Raw genomic sequence first — 26,286 nt, 5'->3', positions numbered from 1 at the left:
GCATGTGTGGGCCACTCCCGGGCTGCTCGGTTGCCGCTGCGGCGGGCCACTCCCAGTCCCCTCTGGTGCCGCTGCCCCCTGCGCGCGCTGCCGCTGTCCCACTACTGTGCCGGTGTGTCAGGGTCCATGCCACTTGGGGGAACGACTGGCAGGCTGCTTAGTGCCATGAGGGGCTTCAGAGCTGCACTGCAGCCCCAGGGGTTAGGGCACCTAACGTTCCCCGGGATTCCCAGCTGCTGGCTAAGTGTGCCGGGACGACTTCGCCCACCTGTGGGGTCTCTATCTCTTTAAGACTTGCAAAAAGCACTTGCTTTTCTTTTGTCTCAGGGGCGCCGGTTGCGGGGACCTGCCCGCAGGTTTCACTTTTCTGTTTCTCTAATATCCAGCACCCCATGCACCTTGTGTCTGCGTTCCGGGTGCAGATTTCTAGAGCTGGTTGGTTAGCAGTCCTGGGCTTTCACTCCTTCCCCGTTCCGACTCCTTTCTTCCTGCCGGGTTCTGGGGTTGGGGGACGTTCGGGTCCTGCCGGGCCGCGGCTTGTATCTTACCCCCTCCTGTGATGTTGAGTTCTCACAGATGTAGATGTAGCCTGGCTGTTGTACTGTATCCACTTAGTGTCTCTTTTAGGAATAGTTGTATTTATTGTATTTTCATAAATATATATGTTTTTGGGAGGAGATTTCCACTGAACTACTCATGCCACCATCTTGGCTCCCACTCACCAGAACAATTTTGAAGAAAAACGTTGGAGGATTTGAACCGAGTTCAAAATTTACTATAAAGCTACAGTAATGAAGACAGTGTGACATATAGATCAACAGAGCAGAATAGAGAGTTTATTTCTGGATGCATACACATATGGTCAATTAATTTTTGACAAAGGATGGTCTTTTCAACAAGTGATGCTGGAAAAATTGAATATCCATATCAGAAAAAAAAATGAATCTCAATCCTCACCATCCATCATATACAAAAAAAAATGTCTAAAATCACAGACCTGAATGTAAAAGCTCAAAATACATTTCTAGAAGAAAACAAAGGAGAAATTTGTGAACATGGGATAGAAAAAGATTCCTTAGGACACTAAAACACACCTATGATAAAAGAAAAAAAATTTTAAGTTGAACTTCCAAATTAAAATTTTGTATTCTTTAAAATATACAAACTTGGAGAAAACAATTTAAAAAATACATACCTAATTTCAAAGAAGAGAAACGTGGATCTGGAATACATAAAGAGCTCCTACAACTCAATAATGAGAACCCAGTTTTAAAACTGAGAATGGATCTGAACAGATGTTTCACAAAAGAAAATATATGAGTGATGAATAAGCCTATACAAAGATGCTTAACATCTGATGCTCTTCCTACATACCCACAAGAAAGGGTTAAAATCAGAAAGAATAACAATATGAAGCACTGACCAGAACATGGAGCAAATGAAGCTCTCAAACATTGCCGAGGGGAGTGTGAAATCATGCCATCGTTTTGGAAAATGATTTGGCAGCTGCTTATAAACACAGTTCCCAAAAGATCCAGCAATTTTACTCAGTGGTATTTACCCAGAAGAAATGAAAATACATGTCTACACAAAGACTCATATGCAGTTGTCGTAACAGTTTTATTTGTAACACCAAAAGTGGGGTGGTGGAGTAGAGGTAAGTTGTGGTATATCCACACAATGGAATGCTGTTTGAAATGCAGAAATAAAGTGAGTCTAAGATTTACAGAGCAAACCACTGATACACACAGCAACGCAGACAAATCACAAAAGCATTATGCCAAATGAAAAAAGTCATGCACAAAAGAATACACAGTGTATGATGTCAACTTTACAATGTTTTGAAACAAAGAAAACTTATCAAAAGTGATCAAAATCAGACCAATGGTTGCCTGAGATAAGGGGTGAGAATAATGAGTCCATATGTGTATAAGGGAATTGTGTGGGGTGATGGGAATGTTCAATATTTTGGTTGGGGTGATGGCTACATGGGTGTATCCACTTATCAAGACTCATTAAACTGTAGACTTAAATTGGGAACATTTTTATTGTATGTAAATTATACTGCAATTAAGTTAATTAAAAAAATATGTACAGACCTGAACTGTAAATCACATAGACTTGGTTATAATTTAAAATTTTTCTCTATAATCTGATTTACTCTAATATTTAGTTTCTTGTCTTAAATAGTAATACAAAACTGCATGTCAGTTTAGCCTGTTAAACCATTAGAAATTCCAAAGTTAAAGAATTAGTTCAATGAAATGTTGAACTTTTGTTATAAAGAATTCCAGAATTTACTTTATCCACTTGAATAGTTGAGTTGAGTTGTATCCACTAATGCTTACATATAAATTACACTGCATGAGAAATCTGTTCACTTAAATATAAACACATTTGTACTTTAACAAAATAAATGCATCTAACCACACAAAATATTAGAGGAAGATCCAATTCTATAAAGTAGCAAAAGGCTCTGTTCTTCTTTCACCCACAGGAGATAAAAGAAGTCATTAACTATTTTAGCCTGTCACCAGTGACACCTGAGAAGACAGACCACGAAGGCACAATGAAATGAGATGCAAGAAAATTGGTACAATTTCATCTTTAGACCCACTTAAGGCATTAGCTTTATGGGATTTTCTCTCTCCTTCTGGCGACCTGGGAAAATGTTCACAGAGAGTTATAAGGGTTACAAGATGAAAAGCTGGATCCGAAAGAATAAAAATTACAGACAAACTAATTAATCCGCTAATATTTATTACTGCAGAAATAGATTTAGAGGTAGTTTATTAATGAGGCATTTTCCAAATCATCCTACTCATTCTATTAAAATTTAAAAGCATCATCTTAAAAAAGAAAAGAAAAAGTACTTCTAAGAGTGTAAGATTAACATGTTGAAGTGGTTTCGAAAAAGCAGTGTTTCCAGGGTCCTTCAGCTTCCATTAGGGCAGCACTATCGTAAAATGAGCATATCAGCTCACTTAGACACAAGGACAGAATTAATAAATACAGCTCTGTGATGAGCAAGTTACTTTCATGTGCATGATCACTTGCAAATAAGACAAGAGCTACTCAGCATTAACGCCAAGGCCGTGAGGTCTGAACAACCCAAACGCCTCCTAACGGTGGGACCAGTGTACAGTATGGATTTTAGGGGACACACTGGGCTACGTTAAAGATGCACCTGCTTCCCCTTGGAATCAGTTCCAAAAAAAATCTTCCATAGGATCAAGTAAAAATATATTATCTCCCCATTTACTCATTATTTTTAGCCTCAGAAAGGCTCATATATTGATCCACCAAAACAAAACTGGCTCTGAACCAAAACCAAAAGGAAAGAAAGCCCAAAGAGTGTTCTAGAGTGTTCTGTGGTGTTCTGTGAATATTAGCTTGTGGCTTCCACATGAAAGTTGTCAAACTGTGCAAATTCAAAGGAGTGAGTTCCAATCGCGGCCCAGCCATTCTTCGGGTAATTCACAGGGACGTTTTCCCAGACAGACTTGTCATGCAACATGCCAGAGGAGAGATCGTCCTGGAGTAGAGAGAAATGCAACCCTTGAAGACATATGAAAATGATTCTCTGAAGTCTGTTTCTTAATAATGGATGGCCAACCTGCTTAGTCGAGCAAATATCCTTCTCATTTAAGACTTGCCACAGCAAAACACAATTCCACAAGTTTGAGCTGAAGTTTGATACACAGGAAAAGTTTTCTCGGAGGAAATTCTGTTTATGTAAGTAGCTTCCAAAGTACAAAGAATACCTCAGTATTTCCTTGTACTCCGTCAAAGTGTTACAAAACTGACAAAAAAGTTCAACTTTTCATAACACTATTACAAAAATTTAGACAAAAGCCCACTGAAATAAGAGGCACTTGTTATTTACAAGTAGTTGCATGTGAATGTGTTTCATGGCTATCTGCCCCTGGCTCTTCAGACATGACTGCTGGAACCAAAACACCCATTTAGTTAAGTCCTTTCTCTCCCATGTGCCGAATATCACTTCAAAGTCATAGGAACAGCCCAGCCTTAAGTGAGAGAAATAGGAAGCATCGGTTAGCTGATGACTGCGGGGGGACGACAGAGGGGAAGAAGGGACACCCCACAGAAATGATCTACTGGTCGCTGACAGACAAAGACAAAAACAGTGTCTTCCTCAGACAGATGCCATTCCCACTTGGCTAAGTGCTGGCATGCAGTGAACAAACTCCAGCTCTCGGGGTCACTGTCACGGCATGTTTGCAAGCACAGACTCATAGCATACCAATTAAAGCGGAACATTAAAATGAGCTAATTTCAAAGGGTGAAGAGCCAACCAGCCAAAGCACTAGGCTAGAACCAAACAAAATCTGTTTTTACGTTGTGGAATTATAATGTCATGAGCCTTAATTTAGTTCTTTTATTTTATGGATGGAGATACTGAGACTGAACAGGATTAAAAATCAAAGTCACAGATTTACCAGCAGAGCTTAGAACTGGAATCCCAGTTGTCCAACTCCACCTTCAGGGCCACATGCATTCCCATCACTACACATGCACAGCTCTCTTCAGCTCTTAAAGTGCTCACTGAGCATCTTCGGACACTTTAGGAATAGTGAATGTTAACACTGAGCCAGCCACGGGACTCACATACCAAATCATACTAAGCACACAAACCTGTCTGAAGGTACCTCACCTCCCTTCCCCTGCCCCTCGCTCCCCAGGCATAAGCCAAGTTGGCCTCCTGGCTGCTCCTCACACAAGGCCAGTCAAAGATGGCTCTGCCCATCAGTCACATCTCAGCTCAGACATCACCAGCTCCAAGGGGTCTTCCCTGACCTCTCTATCTAGAGAACCAGGCAGGGGAGCCACTTTATCTCATTATCCCACTTTTTTCTTCACAATTTTACTTATTTATTTACAAGTTTATTGTCTTAGAACAGGAGTCCGCCAACTATGGCCCACAAGCCAGTCACCCATTTTTTTATGGTATCATTAATATACAATTACATGAGCAACACTGTGGTTACTAGACTCCCCCCATTATCAAGTCCCCATCACATACCCCATTACAGTCACTGTCCATCAGCATAGTAAGAAGCTATAGAGTCACTACATGTGTTCTCCGTGCTATACTGCCTTCCCTGGCCAGTCACCCATTTTTATAAATAAAATGTTTTTGGAACACAGCCACACTCATTCATCTATCTATTGCCTATGGCTGTTTTCCCACTGCAAAAGCAGAGTTGAGCAGTTTCCACAAAGACCACTAAAATTTTACCACCCAGGCCTCTACAGAAAGTTTGCCAAACCCTGACCTAAAAGAATATAGACTGTAAGAGAGCAGGAACCTTGTCTGCCTTGTACACCATACTGTATCCCTAGCACGTAGAAAAGTACCTATAGCAGATGCTTATTAAGAATGTGTCAAATAAAAAAATAAAACATTTAATCCTAAAACAACCTTACACAAGTTATCTCCTCTTTATAGATAGGGAAACAAGCTCAAAGAGATGAAGTAACTTGCTGGAAGCTTCAGTATGGGTCAGTAAGGGTCAATGAAAGTTGGTCTTTCTGGTTCCAAACATGCCTACTTCTAATATTAACTTGATTCATTCAGTGCTTACCATATATCAGGTACTGTACAAATTTTCATATATATAATCTTATTCAATATTCATAAGACATTTCAATACCATGTATCTTCATGATACTATGGATGGGAAAACAGAAGCTGAGCAACATAAATCCTTGCAAGTAGAATATAAAAGGCTTCAAACTCTACATTTCTAACCACCCTGCAACAGGGCTGAGGGTAAAGCACCTGACATGTGCTCGGAAGAATTCAAAAATGGCCAATGTTAAAATGATAAAATCATCATATTTGCTGAAATTTAGAAAATGGACATCTTGGAAGATATTGTTTTGTCCTTCACTTATGCAGCAAACATTTAAATACCAAATGCTGTTCAATTTATGATTTTAGGATGAACAAGAAAGACAAGGTCCCTGCTCTTGTGGAGCTGACATTTGAGTAGGAGACACAATAAATAAGAGCTACGTTGTTAGAATGTGAGGAATTAAACAGGCTGCTGTGATGATGGGTGCCCAAGAGACTACGTTAGATCGGAGGGTTGGAGAAGACTCTCAGAGGATGTGCACATCGAGTTGAGATGCAAGGGAGAAGCAGAAAGCCCATGGTTGACGGAACAAGAAATACTGGGGCAGGGAGCGGATGGGAGTGGGTGTAAGTCGGCAGAATCCCCATCCATCCCAGGAGTAAGGCCAGAGCTAATTTCTAAAAGTCATAAGTCACATTGTGTAAAAGGGATACTAGAAGAAACAGCTAAAATAGTTCCAAGTGGCTGTATCAGAGGAACTGAGCACAGAAGGGGAGGAGGAAGAGGGAGTGAGCCGCGAGGCAGGAGTGGCTGTTTTTAATTATAAGCCCTTTTGATTTCTTAACAGTGTATGCAAAGTACCTGAAAAAAACTGAAGGAAACTTATTCTTTAAATCCCATTCATGATTTCAAAAAATTCTTATAATTACCAAAAGTAATCCTAGCAAGAAATGTACAAGAACTACAAAAATAAAAGAACTGAAGGACATAGTGGGAGATCTTAATAAACAGTGAAATATGTCCTGTATGGTTCCCGTGCTCTTGCATGGGGAAACACATTATTATTTTTTAAATGTTATTGTTGATTTAGTATAACACTGGCACCATTTTTCGTGGATGTTTTAAAAATTCAAATAAAAGAGTAAATATACTAGAAGCACAAAGATAATTTTGAAAAATTATGAGGAACTTGGCCCCCTGGATATCCAGTCACTCACTCAGCAAGTAGTTATTGGGCTCTTGCTCCGATGGTCTGTGTGCCAGACACTTTTCTAGGTGCTGGAGAGTCAGCAGTGAGAAAGACAGACAGAGACCTGTCATCTTAAAGGAGCCGCGTGCCCTAGTGAAGGGAGTAGGACAAACACATGAACGATCAACAGAATATGCACGGTGTCAGAAGGTAATAAGAGCTTTGGAGAAAAATAAAGCAAGGAAAGAGGGACAGAGAGCAAAATAGGGAGCTATTTTATGTTAAGGGGGTCAGGAAAGAATTCTGAAGGACGGGACTAAACCATGCAATCAAAGATTTTAGAAAGTTAATGTAAAATGTGATATTGGATAAAAATAGAAAACATAAACAGCCAAACATCCCCCCGTCCATTACCCCTCCGGGCGCTGCGAAAGCAGAGAAACAGCCTAAGGCAAACCACGCCTCCATATCAGCCGGGCAAGACACAAAGACCCAGCCTACACGCAATTACCCAACACAAGCCACTAGGGGGTCGCAGTTGTCCCAGTAAAGAAAGGCCAGTAGCAAGTGAAAAGTTTGGCCCTCCCAGCTGACAGTCAATAGCACCTGTCAACATGAAAAGGCAAAAAAATATGATCCAGACAAGACTAACCCAGACAGCTTCGGCATCTGCTACATCTTCCCCTGAGAAGGAACCTGGGGAGATAGATTTAACCAGTCTTCCTGAAAAAGAATTCAAAACAAAAGTCATAACCATGCTGATGGACTTGCAGAGAAATATGCAAGAACTAAGGAAGGAGAATACAGAAATAAAACAAGCTCTGGAAGGACTTCAAAACAGAATGGACGAGATGCAAGAGACCATTAATGGAACAGAAAACAGAGAACAGGAACGCAGAGAAGCTGATGCAGAGAGAGATAAAAGGATCTCCAGGATGAAATAATATTAAGAGAACTGTGTGACCAATCCAAAAGGAAAAATATTCACATTATAGGGGTACCAGAAGAAGAAGAGAGAGAAAAAGGGATAGAAAGTGTCTTTGAAGAAATAATTACTAAGAACTTCCCCAAACTGGGGGAGGAAATAGTTGCTCAGACCACGGAAGTGCACAGAACTCCCAACAGAAGGAACCCAAAGAGGACAACACCAAGCCACATAATAATTAAAATGGCAAATATCAAGGACAAGGACAGAGTATTAAAGGCAGCCAGACAGAAAAAAAAAGGTTACCTACAAAGGAAAACCCATCAGGCTATCATCAGACTTCTCAACAGAAACCCTACAGGCCAGAAGAGAATGCCATGATATACTTAATGCAATGAAACAGAAGGGCCTCGAACCAAGACTACTGTATCCAGCACGAATATCACTTAAATATGAAGGAGGGATTAAACAATTCCCAGACAAGCAAAAGTTGAGGGAATTTGCCACCCACAAACCACCTCTACAGGGCATCCAACAGGGACTGCTCTAGAAGGTAGAACTCCTAAAAAGAGCACAGAACAAAACACCCAACATATGAAGAAGGGAGGAGGAGGAATAAGAAGGGAGAGAAATAAAGAATCATCAGACTGTGTTTATAATAGCTCAACAAGCGAGTTAAGTTAGACAGTAAGATAGTAAAGAAGCTAACCCTGAACCTTTGGTAACCACAAACTTAAAGCCTGCAATGGCAATAAATTCATACCTTTCAATAATCACCCTAAATGTAAATGCACTGAATGCACCAATCAAAAGACACAGAGTAACAGAATGGATAAAAAAGCAAGATCCATCCATATGCAGCTTACAAGAGACTCACCTCAAACCCAAAGACATGCACAGACTTAAAGTCAAGGGATGGAAAAAGATATTTCATGCAAACAACAAAGAGAAGAAAGCAGGTGTTGCAATTCTTGTATCAGACAAAACAGACTTCAAAAGAAAGAAAGTAACAAAAGACAAAGAAGGACATTACATAATGATAAAGGGCTCAGTCCAACAAGAGGATATAACCATTATAAATATATATGCACCCAATACAGGAGCACCAACATACCTGAAACAAATACTAACAGAACTAAAGGAGGAAATAGAATGCAATGCATTCATTCTAGGAGACTTCAACACACCACTCACTCCAAAGGACAGATCCACCAGACAGAAAATAAACAAGGACACAGAGGCACTGAACAACACACTAGAACAGATGGACCTAATAGACATCTACAGAACTCTACATCCAAAAGCAACAGGATACACATTCTTCTCAAGTACACATGGAACATTCTCCAGAATAGACCACATACTAGGCCACAAAAAGAGCCTCAGGAAATTCAAAAAGATTGAAATCCTACCAACCAACTTTTCAGACTACAAAGGCATAAAACTAGAAATAAACTGTACAAAGAAAGCAAAAAGGCCCACAAACACATGGAGGCTTAACAACATGCTCCTAAATAATCAATGGTTCAACGACCAAATCAAAATGGAGAACCAGCAATATATGGAAACAAACGACAACAACAACACAAAGCCCCAACTACTGTGGGATACAGCAAAAGCAGTCTTAAGAGGAAAGTATATAGCAATCCAGGCATATTTAAAGAAGGAAGAACAATACCAAATGAATGGTCTAATGTCACAATTATCGAAATTGAAAAAAGAAGAACAAATGAGGCCTAAGGTCAGCAGAAGGAGGGACATAATAAAGATCAGAGAATAAATAAATAAAATTGAGAAGAATAAAACAATAGCAAAAATCAATGAAACCAAGAGCTGGTTCTTTGAGAAAATAAACAAAATAGATAAGCCTCTAGCCAGACTTATTCAGAGGAAAAGAGAGTCAACACAAATCAACAGTATCAGAAACGAGAAAGGAAAAATCACGATGGACCCCACAGAAATACAAAGAATTATTAGAGGTACTATGAAAACCTATATGCTAACAAGCTGGGAAACCTAGAAGAAATGGACAACTTCCTAGAAAAATATAACCTTCCAAGACTGACCCAGAAAGAAACAGAAAATCTAAACAGACAAATTACCAGCAACAATATTGAAGCTGTAATCAAAAAACTACCAAAGAACAAAACCCCTGGGCCAGATGGATTTACCTCGGAATTTTATCAGACATACAGGGAGGACATAATACCCATTCTCCTTAAAGTTTTCCAAAAAACAGAAGAGGAGGGAATACTCCCAAACTCATTCTATGAAGCCAACATCACCCTAATACCAAAACCAGGCAAAGACCCCACCAAAAAAGAAAACTACAGACCAATATCCCTGATGAATGTAGATGCAAAAATACTCAACAAAATATTAGCAAACCGAATTCAAAAATACATCAAAAGGATCGTACACCATGACCAAGTGGGATTCATCCCAGGGTTGCAAGGATGGTACAACATTCGAAAGTCCATCAACATCATCCACCACATCAACAAAAAGAAAGACAAAAACCACATGATCATCTCCATAGATGCTGAAAAAGCATTTGACAAAATTCAACATCCATTCATGATAAAAACTCTCAGCAAAATGCGAATAGAGGGCAAGTACCTCAACATAATAAAGGCCATATATCATAAACCCACAGCCAACATTATACTGAACAGCGAGAAGCTGAAAGCTTTTCCTCTGAGATCAGGAACTAGACAGGGATGACCACTCTCCCCACTGTTATTTAACATAGTACTGGAGGTTCTAGCCATGGCAATCAGACAAAACAAGGAAATACAAGGAATCCAGATTGGTAAAGAAGAAGTTAAACTGTCACTATTTGCAGATGACATGATATTATACATAAAAAACCCTGAAGACTCCACTCCAAAACTACCAGAACTGATATCGGAATACAGCAAAGTTGCAGGATACAAAATTAACACACAGAAATCTGTGGCTTTCCTATACACTAACAATGAACCAATAGAAAGAGAAATCAGGAAAACAATTCCATTCACAAGTGCATCAAAAAGAATAAAATACCTAGGAATAAACCTAACCAAAGAAGTGAAAGACCTATACTCTGAAAACTACAAGTCACTCTTAAGAGAAATTAAAGGGGACACTAACAGATGGAAACTCATCCCATGCTCGTGGCTAAGAAGAATTAATATCGTCAAAATGGCCATACTGCCCAAAGTAATATATACATTTCATGCAATCCCTATCAAATTACCAGCAACATTCTTCAATGAACTGGAACAAATAATTCAAAAATTCATATGGAAACACCAAAGACCCCAAATAGCCAAAGCAATCCTGAGAAAGAAGAATAAAGTAGGGGGGATCTCACTCCCCAACTTCAAGCTCTACTATAAAGCCATAGTAATCAAGACAATTTGGTACTGGCACAAGAACAGAGCCAAAGACCAGTGGAACAGACTAGAGACTCCAGACATTAACCCAAACATATATGGTCATTTAATATTTGATAAAGGAGCCATGGACATACAATGGCGAAATGACAGTCTCTTCAACAGATGGTGCTGGCAAAACTGGACAGCTACATGTAGGAGAATGAAACTGGACCATCGTCTAACCCCATATACAAAAGTAAACTCAAAATGGATCAAAGACCTGAATGTAAGTCATGAAACCATTAAACTCTTGGAAGAAAACATAGGCACAAACCTCTTAGACATAAACATGAGTGACCTCTTCTTGAACATATCTCCCCGGGCAAGGAAAACAACAGCAAAAATGAACAAGTGGGACTATATTAAGCTGAAAAGCTTCTGTACAGCAAAAGACACCATCAATAGAACAAAAAGGAACCCTACAGTATGGGAGAATATCTTTGAAAATGACAGATCTGATAAAGGCTTGACGTCCAAAAAAAAATAAAGAGCTCACACACCTCAACAAACAAAAAACAAATAATCCAATTAAAAAATGGGCAGAGGAACTGAACAGACGGTTCTCCAAAAAAGAAATACAGATGGCCAACAGACACATGAAAAGATGCTCCACATCGCTAATTATCAGAGAAATGCAAATTAAAACTACAATGAAGTATCACCTCACACCAGTAAGGATGGCTACCGTCCAAAAGACAAACAACAACAAATGTTGGCGAGGCTGTGGAGAAAGGGGAACCCTCCTACACTGCTGGTGGGAATGTAAATTAGTTCAACCATTGTGGAAAGCAGTGTGGAGGTTCCTCAAAATGCTCAAAACAGACTTACCATTTGACCCAGGAATTCCACTCCTAGGAATTTACCCTAAGAACGCAGCAATCAAGTTTGAAAAAGGCAGATGCACCCCCATGTTTATTGCAGCACTATTTACAATAGCCAAGAATTGGAAGCAACCTAAATGTCCATCGGTAGATGAATGGATAAAGAAGATGTGGTACATATGCACAATGGAATATTACTCAGCCATAAGAAGAGGGAAAATCCTACCATTTGCAGCAACATGGATGGAGCTAGAGGGTATTATGCTCAGTGAAATAGGCCAAGTGGAGAAAGAGAAATACCAAATGATCTCACTCATCTGTGGAGTATAAGAACAAAGGAAAAACTGAAGGAACAAAACAGCAGCGGAATCACAGAACCCAAGAATGGACTAACAGGTACCAAAGGGAAAGGGACTGGGGAGGATGGGTGGGTAGGGAGGGACAAGGGAGGGGGAGAAGAAGGGGGGTATTAAGATTAGCATGCATAATGGGGGGCGTGGGAGAAAGGGGAGGGCTGTACAACACAGAGAAGACAAGTAGAGATTCTATAGCATTTTGCTATGCTGATGGACAGTGACTGTAAAGGGGTTTATAGGGGGGACCTGGTATAGGGGAGAGCCTACTAAACATAATATTCGTCATGTAAGTGTAATTAATGATAACAAAAAAAAAAAAAAAGAAAGAAAGAAAAGGGGGACTACTCCCTGATAGGATAAAACTAACTGTAAATCAATGATTAAGGCATGCTTTAAATATCCTTAATTTTGATCACTTAAAGGGTGTCAGATGATCGGCTATGGAGGTACATTTTTCTGATAATATTCCTTTCTCTTAAAAAAAAAAGCAGTTCCTGTGTGGTGACCTCCAATGAGTTCTACACAATGGTATAAAGTGAATATCAAAGTGTGGGCAAAGGGTCTGTTTATGTTTATACAGAGGATCAAAGCCTAATTGGGCTACCCCGAAAATGAACTAAGATACGATATGAAGAAGAACTTCCAACATCAGCACTCTCTGGAAGAGTCATACCAGAAGATGATCATCAAAAAAACTCAACAAAGATCCAGGCGCTGCTACAGTTGTAGCTGCATTCATCCCACTGGTTCCTGGACTTGCCATGGGAATGAAGAAGGAGATATCTAAGCTGGCCTGTGCATACAGTAAAACAACAAATTTGACTGGATCTATACTGTTGGAACTCAACCAAGAATTAGGAGAAGTGCAAGTTGTAGTGCTCCAAAATCTCACAACTACAGACTATCTACTGTGAAAAGAACATATGGGATGTGAACAGTTCCCAGGAATGGGTTGTTTTAACTTGTCTGATTTCTCTCAGACTGTTCAAGTTCAGTTGGACAATATCCATCATATCATAGATAAATTTTCACAAATGCCTAGGATGCCTAACTGGTTTTCTTGGTTTCACTGGAGATGGCTGGTAATTATAGGTCTACTTTGGTTATGTAACTGTATTCCTATTATGTTAATGTGTGTGCGCAATTTAATTAGTAGTTTAAAACCTATACATGCTTAAGTTACTCTACAAGAAGATATGTCAAAGAAATAATCAATCTTCCCATGTTTTCTTCCATCTGCTACTTCTATAGCTTTTCTTCTTCCTTCCTAATTACAACCCTTAAGTAGAATTCGTGCCTCATATCGAATTTACCGAGTATCATAATTCTTCCAAGTGGTAAAGATACCTCAAGACAAATGCTGGGCATAGAAGCCACAGGGCATAAATATGCAAAGAAGTAAAAAGCTAACCTTTTCAAACAATATTGCTTCTCTCTCACTTACCAACTTTACATTTCCCTGTATGGCCCCGGAAGATGACTGGTTAGCCAGAGACGGGTAAGATTCCTCAAGGGAAGAACAACCTAAGACAGGCACAGTCGCAGGGGGGCCATCAGGTGAGAAATTGGGGATCAACAGAGGTGAGGCTTAGAACCTCATCCCCCCTGTTTTGAGAGAAATCTTCTGCATCTTTGGATGTTTTGTTGCCCTTGTCTAGCTTGGATTAACACTTCGTCCACAGGCACACACCTGATCATCTACATTTGCTCTCCTACAACACTAAACTATGTTTTCTACCTTTATCTTGCCATCTACCTACCACTTCAGCATTTTATTTAAAAAAATAATAATAATAATAAGGGAGAAATGTGGGATTCACATATAAATCAAGTATAAAGATCAAACGAATATTCATATTTGACCTGATGGTTTATAGTTCATAATGCGTGATCAAAACCGAAAGTTTCTGTGATGACTGACCTTGTACTGTTCACCATGTAAGACTTATTCACTATGTAAGAATTTGTTCACCATGTAAGAACTTGTTCGTTATGCTTCAGAAGACTGGAGACTGATGAGAATTAGGCTTGGGGTGGATTGATGATTGTGCATTGAGCATTGAGTCCCCTTTACAGAATTTTATTGTTGTTAACAACCATTTGATCAATAAATATGAGAGAAGCCCTCACAAAAAAAAAATTATAATAATAATCTTAAACTTTGTTTAATTTGGGGCAAAAATGTTCTTGACTTTGAGAAAGGTGGACCTTCTTAAATAAAATATTAAATAAAAAAGCAATGAAAAAAATGAAATATTTCACAGTACCAGAATTTTAAACTTCTATTTATGAAACATGCCATAAGCAAAATTAAAATACACATGACACAATGGAAGAAAATATTTTGACATATGAAACAAACAATGGGTTACTGCCCAGAACATATAATAAATTCATACAAATCCATCAGAGAAAGAAAACACAATAGGAAAATGAAGAAAGATGTGAATGGGTAACTTCAAAGAAGAGCAAATATATTAAGATGTACAAATTCTCTAATTACCAAGGGAAATAAATTATCTGTTTGAAAGAAAACTTAAAAATAGACAATATCAAGTATTAACATAATGCAAAAATTGATAGTTTGACTGACGGTAGAGCAGTATGTGTTAAAATTTAAAATGCAACTCCACTTGTGAATATCTGCCTAGAAAGTAACACACATGGGCACCATAAGCGGCATGTCAAGATCTCTCTCCCCTCTCTGCAAGTAAGCCAGTCCTTACTGCCTCAGTTCACTGCAAAAGGGAAGAACTGGGCACAAGACTGCCCATCAAGTGTGGTACAGTTAAAAAAAACTATGCTACATCCAAATCCGATATTCAATAAAGTCTGTTACTGATGGAAAAATTAGTATTGTCATGTTTGGTGATTCAGTAAGAGATGAGAACAAATTCAAAAAGTGATCTGAATTCTGTTTTTTAATATCTGTTCTGTTGTGACCTCAACAAAATGATGACAGGACTTTCTTGGCAGAGGGCAGTATATTATGAATTTCTCTACATGGTATCCCTTAGATATCAGTCAATAACTCATGATCAACCAATGATTTTTATAAATAATTTTAGATGCATGGTAGTACAATTAATCTGGTATCTTCTCTGACAAAAATATTCATAGAAACCAACTTCTAAAAAAAAAGGTGCTTATAATTGAAAACCAAATGCTTCTCAACCATACAAAATAAATTTATGTGACTTTGCTTAATACTATAAACTCCAACTATAATCTTGGTTCAGACCATTTTTATTGACAGCTACTCCTGAGCTTAAAAAACAGAAACGACTTTTTAAAGAACAGCGGGATGATAAAGTCAGCTGCTGATGGTTCTCACGTGGGCTCACTCTGACACACACATGCCGGGCTGGGCACTGCCGGTTTGCTAGTATCATGGCAGATTTTCTGCCTATTTCCACTATGGTACTCATCAGACTTTCCCCCTCTCATTTGATAAGAGAAAATGCTAGAAAGGCACAGGAAAAGAACATTTTTACCCCCAGGCATTCTGATCAGCATTTCTTACCTTAATAGTCAGTGTGAGTGTATACCACTTTTTGGCCGTAACATCAACATGTCCTGAAGCATATATGAACCATCCAGCTGAAACACAAAAAAGATTATCTTAATTCGTATATTTTAAAAATCTAAATCATAGAATCACATAACTCAGTGGGGGTTTCCCAGGTGGCATTTGTATAAAGTAAGTCTTAATAAATTTCTGTGTTTCCAGATCCAAACTGATTTCAGACAAAACGTCCTTCATTCAGGCATGCATTGCTCAGGCAAGCATGTACTGAGATCCCACTCTGAGCTATCTACTATACGTGAGCTCACAAGACAATCAGTGAAGTAAACTTACAGACCAACCGTAGTATGAGTAGCTTCTATAGTTCAGGTATATATACATGATTGGATTGAATATTGAGGATAAGAAGTAGTCGAGGACACTATAAGATTCACAGCTAATGTAATGGATCACATGGTAATAGCATGAGCTGAGAATAAAAGAGAGAAAATAATGAAGTGATTTGGTGATGTTTTATATGCATGCCTGAGATAAACCCAGGATGAGATGTTGAGTGGGAAGTTTAAAACACAGATAAACGGGGACCTAGTTTAATGATGCCGATTTAAACTCCGAGCTCCAGTTCTGCCGCTAACTCATTTTGAGACCTCGGACAAATCAATTAACCTCTCTGGCTGTCTGCTTTGGATTGTAAAGTCAGCGAGGTACCTTCTAGATTGGTCAAGGTATGATTATGTTCCTGCTCTAATGTTCTTATTCGCTCTTTAATTTCTATCTTATTTATGGAGCCCTTTTCCTCTTAGGAAGAAGCAAAGGGCAGCAAACTATAGGAGAGAAGATTTTTTTCATTAATGCAAGAGGGAAGTCAAGAGACAGAGAACCAACAAGAGTCACCACCAATAAGGTCAGGCTCAGTGGAGTGGTGTATATACCAAAGCCAAAGGGTATTAGATGGAATTCAACTGGAACTTATTCTAAGGATGCATCCTAGATAAAATACTTCTACATAAGACAGGGGCTGTCAAGATAGATGATAAAAGTCAAACACTTTCAAGTTTTTAACTAAATTAGGAAATGGGATTTTCCCATTTTAAGTGGTCCCTCCCTTTCCTTGTATTTCCATCAGCATATGAGCAACTTTCTTACAGTCTAGCCTTTAACTTACGGTGCTTCCTGAGCATTCTCTCCCCATTACTACCACTCACCCCAGCCTGTGCAAATCCTACCCTGGCAGCCTAGTCCAACTCTGTAACACCCAAAAACATTTTGTATGATTTTCTCTTTTACTGAACTGCCTCTCTCTGTACTAATTAACTGTACAATTTTGAATCTTTGATATTTGCTTACATGTATTGAATCTCTTCCTAATTACATGTCCAACACCTTGAGGTAAAGCTCTTTCATTACTCCCATAGGTAACAAGCAAATGCTCACAGTAGCATACTGCACAGTAGGCCATGTGCTCCAGAAGAAGTCACTTACCTAGATCCCCTGTAACCCTGTAGGTTCCATTTGCAAAAATCCAGAAGAAAACTCCCCAGGCACTTCTAATCAAGACACCACCTTTATCTACTCTCCCAGCAATGAAGACACCTCCCTTTTCAGGGTTCTCTATGTAAACATCACACTTTATCATCAGATTGGACCTGCAGAATGAACTTGTTAGTTAGTGCTTTCAATTATACCATTCTGAATGCAGCACAAATGTGTCATTTCACAGCCATATGCTTCCAAATCTCTAGTTGAGGGTACAATGTGATGTGCTAAGCCTGCACTTGTAGCAGAGATGGGCTTTGAGAATTTTCATTGATCAGATAGTTGCAAGTTTCATGTGACTGAAGTCAAGTTGCTTCATTGCCTCTTTTAATGAATTAGTGGAAAATAGTATGTACTGCTTTAAGTTGCTTAAGAACATGTTTCTTGTTTCTCTAAAATAAAACAACTTCTCATCCTAAGAATGTAATATGAAAAGTACCCTTTTCTTCCTAGGAATATATGAAAGATAAGTGTCCACACAATTCCGAAAAAATGGTTCATTAAATTTCCATCAGCAAAGAGAAGCAGTGAAGGCAAAGCCAGGAGCTTCTGGGAGAACAATAGCTTCTTTGGGGCTAATTTTTACATTTAACCCTAACAAGACTTAAAACTCCAGAAGAAAGACCTAAAATTATTTCTCTGTAAAGACAGAGGCAACTTTCTGTTGATTCTACAGTGGGGGTTTTCAAATTTGAGCAGCACTGAAATCAGCCAGGGGGTCTTGTTAAATTCAGTCTTCTGGTCCCACCCCACAGTGTCCTATTCAGTAGGTTTGGTATAGGTCCTTTGAATCTGTATGTCCTACAAATTCCCAGGTGATGCTCTTTCCGTTAGTCTGAGAATCCCTCTTGGATAACTTCTCCCCTACAGAGCATCTCTGTCTATAGAAAGGCAGCAAAACTGTGATTCTGGGATAACTGCCAGGAATATAGTGAAGGAGGGAAAAGATTCAACCCTAAGAACTATGAGAGCTTTAGCAAGGAGCTGTCGACCAAGCCTCCTTTCACAAGTGCTACTAGATAATTTGTGCAATGATAGAACCACCCCAAACCAACATAGTCTCTGAAAATAACTCACCTCCTACTCAAAATATAATTGCAAGTGGAAAAGAAAGAAAGCCTGCACACAGCCCAGTAGCAAATCAAGTGATTCATCTAAAATAAAACCAAGAATGCCAAGAAATTTATTTTGGAAATGGGGGAAAATCAGATATAGAATTATGTGGTTTTCACATGCCATAGAGTTTCTTATCAGTGAATTTTATACAGTGAAATCTTACTATATAAAGTTAAATATAAAAATGAAGCACCTACAAGACATGCACAACAATCAGGAAAATCCACACTTAATCATCTAATCAAAGCTGGGCTACTATGCAGGAAAATCAAATGCTAAGTAACTAAAGCCCAGTGTCTCTCATATGTCCTCCCACAGTAGACAGAGCTTTTCTCTCTGCAGATGAACATCTGAATGAAACCACAAAGGATCAGCATTATTCTTATTTCTCCTCCTGTCCTTTAGGGTTCATCTAAGGCTTGAAAGTGCTACAGATACTGTCAGCACCATAAACTTACTCTGTTTAGAGTCAGAATGAGAGAATATCAAACTTCCTTTTTTATGTCACATTCCAGAATAAGCGATTCCTGCATCAGAACTTGCAGGCAATTTTACAGATAATGAATGAAATAGAAAAGTTAGCTTTAGTCTTCCACAGCAATAATCTCTCAGTAGTACTGAGAGAACAAAAACAAGCCAATATATTAAGCAAATTAATCAAAGGGATGCAGAATTTAGATGTGTGCAGGAAAGGTAATTTTGTGATTGTCTTCAGATCCTATTCGAAGCTTACCCACAGGATGAAAGGTCTTAAGGAGCTTTGGTAAAGTCTAGCTTTTGCAGTCACATTACTGTGCTGGTACTTAACTAAACCTAGCTTTGAGAGAGGAAGTTCTACCACAAACACTATTCTAAGAACTGATAGAACTGTGCCTGCAGTGAGAGGTGATATATTAAAATAGCACCATAGGTAAACTACACTACTTTTTCTCTTCCTACTCTTAGGAAGAAGACAATGATTAAAATGAGGCTGTGAAATATACTCCAAAGAGTATGGGCTACAATGCCAAAGAAACCTGACCTCTTGGCCTGGTTCTGCAACTTACAGTTGGGATCTTGGGCAAATCTTTCCCTGAAGCCTCAATTTCTCAGTCTTTAAGGTGGAGAGGTTGACCCTTACCCCATAAGATGGTTGTGGGATGCATATAGCTGGCTAAGGATGACCCAGTTTTCATTCTCTCCTTTCCCCACAGTAAGTGGGCAGTGCAACTGGAGAACAGAAATGAACATGGGATGTGTGTGGATCTCTGAATAGATCTGGCTGCCTCAAATCCAGGATGAAATACTGGGAATTACTACATAATAAATAGGAGGAGACCAAATGTGAAAGGGTCTTGGAAGTCAGGCACACAAGTGTAAATCTGATTCAGTAGCAGGACTCACTGCACACTCCTAGGCAGTGGAGTAACATGAAGAAAGTTGGGCTTAATGAGGATGAAAACAATCCTTTCTTGGCATGCATAATTGCTATGTCTGGGTTCTTTTTATTCCAGAACATGCCTTTCTTTCCCTCTCTTCCACTTTCTCTGTGCTCTTCTTCCACATCTCTTTACCCAGTGCAATAGTAAAGATTGAGAACTGCCACTTAGATACTGCAAAATCTTTATAAAGTTACAGAAAGGTTTCGTTAATCTTTGGATGGTACTCTACCTCATCTCTACATCTGCAGTTAAAGAGTCTCCCAATTTTTCTAGAGTTCCAGCCAGAAACAAGAGTTTGGGTTCAGAAAGAGCCCTATGTATTATTCATGGGCATGAGAGATAAGGGTTACTGTAGAAAGTTAAAGGTTTCCCATGGTGGCTTGTTTCCAAACTGTTGACCAAAATAATGGGGCCCATCCCTTAGACAATGAAGCCCAGACACCTGTCTTACAAGACCACCATCTCAAATGAGGAAATCACAGACCCCAGAGACATGACCAGAAATATGTTCACTACAGAGATGCTGGGATAAATGGCATTTCTGTTGTGTAAAAAGACACACCACCGGAGCTCTCCTAAATGAGGCAAGAACTCCCCACGGTGCTGAAAGCGCCAAGGGATCCAGAAACTCTGGGTAATTTAAAGGTTCTCAAGACTTCTGTCAGAGCTTGGGACTAGAAATGCAACCTATAACAGGGTGAGAGAAAATACAGACGGGATGAAGACTTTCCATAGCGTTCCCCAGATACACCATTCAAGGTTCTTCTCAGAATTATCTTTTCTTCCCTGCTGAATTTCCAAACAGACACGGCTGTTTGGTCACTTGGCATTAATAGTTACCATCACTAAAGCTGGAATGCTTGTGTTTTATGTTTCACAGTAGAATTATACTAGTTAAAAGAAAAAATAGAAAAGAAAAACCTAAAACAGGTGAAATAAGTCAGTACCTAGGAATTCCACAACTAACAGGATAAGGGGAAGTTTTGCTTTGGTCATTATATTTTAAGAATAAGCATAACTTGTCTCTTCATTAAATGTGTAAAGAAAAGAGTTGAATTCACGAGCCAACTAAAAGCTGATTTGCTTTTTACTATTGCCATCTACTGTCATCTGGTAAATGGCTTTCCTACTAAGGCTGAAACAGTGTAATTCTACTGTGGACCCAGCAGATGGCAACACCAGACCAATAAACCAACTCTTCCGCAAAAGCAAAAAGAACCAGCAAATCATTAAGTCTATTTATAAACAAATATGAAGTTGTAATTGGGTCCAAAAGTCCTCAATTTTTATATTAAAATCAATCTTCTCCTGCAATAGTCACTATTACGTTGGGCAAAGCTGAGGAAAGGACACCGAGGCAGCAACACACCATACCTGTTAGGTTCTTGGACAAGAAGGGACCATTGAAAGACTTCACCTTCAGAATGTACCCATCAACATTACAAGGCAGAGCTACGTTATTTCAGTGAGATGTACGTTAAGGACATCAAGGCAACATACCATGTATAATCTCCCATAATACTGATCGTGTTGTGCGCATCAGCAGCCCAAGTGATGGGTCGTTGATTGAGAACCTGGCGTAGCGTGAAACGATGCTCTCCAGGGTCTTCAGTATTCATGAAGTACTCAAATACACCAGTCTGATCAGCAAAATTTGGGGCTTCACTAAAAAATGGGTCAACTGTTCAGAACAAAATAAATTCTCTTTTTAGTACCAAATCCTTATAGACTCTCTCCTCTCAGATATTTTATGGTATTTGAAGTTTTAAATAAGTAAATGATACCTAAAGCCAAAGTTTTGGATTTAGGTTAATAAAGAGATCATTGATATTTATAGCATCACTATTAAATCAATATGATCAGTGTTACACATTATTCAATGCAACTGCTTAAGAGGAAAGATCATGAATTTCAGAGTAAGGTAGACCTGGGTTCAAATTCTAGCTCAGTGTTTCCCCACGGGCAAGTTGCTCAATTGCTTCAAGTTTCCTCATGTCTAAGTAGGCAAGAAGAGAATTAAATGAAAGAATGTATATAAATCATGTACATAAGACAGCACCTAGCAAGGACTCTGTAAGAAAAGTTTCATTTCTAACATCTGTCAAACATGGTTCTAAATCATTGGTCACAGTTATCCAATGAGAGAACATTAGAAAAGGTTCATTATATCAGAATTTATAAATTACAAATTTTCTTCTTTTACTAAAATGAAGCAAAAACCAGTTTGGGGCCTAAGCTATCTATCAACCTCCTCTTAGTTTTATTACATTACAGTCTTGCAATGACAAAGGCTAGAGAACAGCAATTTAGACATGCATCTTACAGCTATTTTGTGCTTCATGCTTTTTCAAGATCATCACATCATTTGAGAAATTAAGAACCCTATAAAGTAGTTCTAAAGCTTGGCTTATAGTTTATACCTTTAGTTTTTAGTTTATTTTACAGCCAATAAAGATCATATATAGATTTAATTTAGAAATTTAGATTTAGGGTTTAGAAATGCCTTTGGTCTTCAGGTCACAGAAGAATTTGGGTGTTGGCAGAAGTCCTTCAACCCCATAACTAGACCACTTCCCACATAGATTTCATGAAAGCAAGAAGATCTGCTTTTGCCAGCAGAGAACTGAGACTGATTGTGATGGCTGGCAATCATGGTTGGCAAAATTAATGGTCCGTCAAAGAGACCATTTCAGAGTTGTAAGAAAACACAGCACCAAGGTCCCCTTGAGGTTCACTGCCATCTGTACTACCTGAATCCTTAAGGAATAAGTATTATTCCTCACATAAGAGGACCCCAGCACACAGTCCAAAGAGCCTTGGACTCCAACTGACTGGGAGGTCATTTCCCAAGCAAAGGAGCTGAGCCGAGACCCTGCAGCAGTGAGCAGGCAGCAGGAGTCTCCAGCCACAGAGGAACAAACAGCCCTGCAGCAACAGGGGGTTCAACGGACTCCTTCCCTCCTTGTCTCCTCTAGCTACAGGTTTTAGGAGCAGAGAACTGAGCCACCTGACCCTGCCTGTGAGGTCCACCGTCTATACAACTACACCTACCAGTCAACAAGTTTTGTCACCTACTGAGAGACTGAGGACTATAACCACATAACCACGCCTCCTAACTGTTCAGTTTTCCTATATTACCTGTTGTCAAAAGCTTTTCCAATAGCTTTAGGATGGATCTTACTAGAAAGCCGGCAGAGTACAAATACAATACTCCCAGGCACAGCTAGAGGGTGGAAGGTGAACTGGGTCACCCAAGGACGGCACAAGGGCCCTCGGTACTCTGGCTGCCAGCACACGGAAAGACAGGTATTTAAGTTCCTTAATCTCCACACAAGAGGAAAGTGTCCAAAGGGCTTTCATGAGATATGGATAATGGGGCAGTAGCAGTGTTACAAAAACAAGTTTGGATTATAACTTCCATTCCGACAGTGCGGTGTGTGTTTTTCCAGGCACTGAAAACAGGGTCCTCAAGCTGAGATCTACCTTGAAGCACCACGAAGTAAAAACTAGGTCACATTTCCACGTAGAGATTTACAGCTAAATGGATGTGCTCTCCACAGCCACTCCACCATGCACCGGGTCGGCAGGCAGAAATCTGCCCACGACTACTAAAAATGGAACCAAGTTAAGTTTGAGTGAAAAAACCTTACCAACATTGAAATCATCCTTGTAGTTACGAGGGAAGGGCTGGGATTTGGGGGGCAGCGCGTGCCTGCCTTTGCTGCCCGTGGTGAGGGTGGTGAGCGTGAACAGCTCATCCTCCTGCAGCTCCAGTGTGAAAGTGCCGCTGCTGTTGAGGAGCTGAAGAAAGAAGGGCCGTGGTCAAGGCCAGGGGCCCTGGCTCATCACATCTGCACAAAATAGCTTTTTAAAAATAAGCTTAAAGAAGGGCCAAACTCATTTCTGTCAGACCTTCCTAAGTACTTCTGGGGGTCACACGGAATCTTTGACCTTGGAATCTTTTTTTAATTATTTAGAAGACTTTATAAATTTTATACATTATAAGAAGGATTTTAAAGGAATTTCACATGTGGAGGGAAGGAGGACTAGATGATTCCAAATTTTATTTCTATTAGTCAATTGTTTTCCATTAACTCCTCAACGCTTGTGTATATTCAATACAGGTAACTAAGAGATCTGCTTATTTATTTTTTAAGATTTTACTAAGCAGAAAAATCCATAAAGGCTCTTTGTTTACTCAGTTGTTAATCATGGAAAAGCTTTTACCACAAAGAAAAAGGGTTCTACTCATTATACGTTCAATATATATTTCAGTCAGCAAGTTAGGCTTATGTCACATTTATGATCTTGGCAACTTAATCTCTTTAAACCCCAATCTCCTCATTTACAAAATGAGGAAGAAAATACATACCTCACAGGGCTCTTGTTAGGATTAAATGAGATGATGTTCATAAAGTACTTAGCTCAGTGAGTGACTTTTGAGAAACACTCTCTATATCATAGCTCTTCTATGATAAATGCAGACCTCTGAAGACACCGAAATCTTTTGCATAATTTTAATGCAGGCATTACACGTATGCCCATTTTATGAAATTTGAGGTTTTTTTCCTACTTTGAATGAAAGGAGTTTATATCATATCTTCACTTCAATAATAAATCATTGGTCAGATCTAGGAAATATCTAACACCATATTCTGGCTCAGGAATAACCCCAAATGATATGATTTTCCCCATGCCCCCATGGAGAAAATAATTTTATTATGCTATTTCTAGCAATTTGTTGTACAAAAAGTGGAAATCTTTCTTTTCTTTAATATTAATATAAATGGTTTCAATCACTGATAGTAACTAGTTGAATCACAGAACATTAATAATTACAAGAAAAAGAGCAGATCCATGTCAATTAGGTGAAGGGATATGCTTGTTTAAACCAATTCATTCTTTGACACTTTCTGAGAAACCGCCAGGAGCTAAGCAGTATAGCTGCCACCTGAGATAAAAAACTAAATGCGCAGGGCCCCCATCCTCAAGGTGTCTGCTCTAGTAGAGGCGTTTAACTAGCTGAGCACATATGCCCAGCGGGCTGTCAGCTAAGTCTGGCGGAGCAAGCTTCAGAGGAAGAGACACCCGAGCTGAGTCTTACAGGATAACAAACATGTGAGGAGATGACATTCTAGGAGGAAGAAAAAGCATGGACAAAGTCACAGAGGTACGTAAATTTGTGTGCCATGCTTTGAAAAATTCAAGTTTCGTCTGTGAGGAGAGGCCAGTTTAGTAGGACACGCATACGAAAAGGAAAGCCGTCTTCTACTCCTTTAAGGTGATAACGAAGGTCCTGTACTACACTAAGGGATGGGAACTCCCAGGAAAACTCAGAGGCGCTTTGAGCGGTGGAGCGACCACGATCAGATCTGCGTCTAGATTACCACACTAGCAGTATACTAGGTGACCTGGAGGGAGTCAGGCTGAAGGCTGGGAAACAGGAGGTACCTCTGCAACCCAGGAGAGAGGTAATGAGGAACTGAAACGAGCAGCGGCAGTGGAATGGAGAATGAGGAATGGGTGAGAGAAATCCGTGTGTGACAGAATCGTCTATACTTGATCACTGGTCCTACGTAAAGGGTGAGTGAGAAAGGTTCAAGTGAGACTAATTACTGACTTGGGCAGCCAAGTGCTGGTGGTACCATTCACCAAGATAAACTAAATACCTAAAACACAAACACACCTATAAATATAGACTTCTTACTGCTTGAAGAGGATTTCTATTTTTCAAACCAGTTGGGGACAACTTTCTCTCCATTATGCCTCAACCATAAAATCAAATATAAAATTAAAACTTCTTAATTCTTTGATCATATTTCTGTTCCCTTTTACTGTCGCAAGGCTCAAAACATAGGAATGTATTTTATAAAACTACCCATAGAGAATCCAATTGTTTAAAAAGATGTCTCTGAGATGGTTTTCCAAGCTTGGTATACCACACTTGTAGCTCTGGTATTTCACTCTGAGGACAAAACACACACAAAAAAATGCATAGCTGAGTGACTCATCATACCCTCTTGGAGGATTTCCAAAATTAGCACCAGCAAGAATGAACCAATGACATCATGCACTCTATTTACCAAAAGACCCACCTCAAATTTTAAATAGTAACATTTTGAAAATAGGAAGACATTATTCAGGCAAATAGTGTATTTCCTATAAATACTATAAACTTTTGGCAAATGAGAAGATTCTAGTGCCTCTGCTTCAAAAATACTCATTATTATACCTGTATAAAATGCTTTTTAAGAATACTCTAGTAGTAAAAAACAAGTATTATACAATTAGTAGTCAGAAAGGCACAGTATTGTTTGTTTCAAATCTAAAAAAGGCAGAAATAACAAGAATCGGGTGCCTTTTTTAATATATACAGA

General features: G+C 39.2%; 1 protein-coding gene across 1 annotated transcript in view; it reads right to left on the bottom strand.

Annotated features, from left to right (window-relative positions):
* Positions 1–814: 814 nt before the first annotated feature.
* The window catches only part of GALC (galactosylceramidase), an 82,919-nt gene continuing 57,447 nt past the window's right edge, over positions 815–26,286 (bottom strand). Inside the window, exons 14-19 of the mRNA XM_036882102.2 lie at positions 25,788–25,874; positions 23,560–23,710; positions 21,410–21,590; positions 17,319–17,482; positions 15,834–15,910; positions 815–3,535 (exon numbers count right to left, since the gene is read on the bottom strand). Coding sequence (XP_036737997.2) covers positions 3,389–3,535; positions 15,834–15,910; positions 17,319–17,482; positions 21,410–21,590; positions 23,560–23,710; positions 25,788–25,874 — 807 coding nt within the window. The 3' untranslated portion in view covers positions 815–3,388. The remainder of the gene's footprint in view (positions 3,536–15,833; positions 15,911–17,318; positions 17,483–21,409; positions 21,591–23,559; positions 23,711–25,787; positions 25,875–26,286) is intronic.

Source organism: Manis pentadactyla, chromosome 11, assembly GCF_030020395.1.
Source record: "Manis pentadactyla isolate mManPen7 chromosome 11, mManPen7.hap1, whole genome shotgun sequence".
NCBI lineage: Eukaryota > Metazoa > Chordata > Mammalia > Pholidota > Manidae > Manis > Manis pentadactyla.
This window is presented reverse-complemented; position numbering and strand designations above follow the sequence as displayed.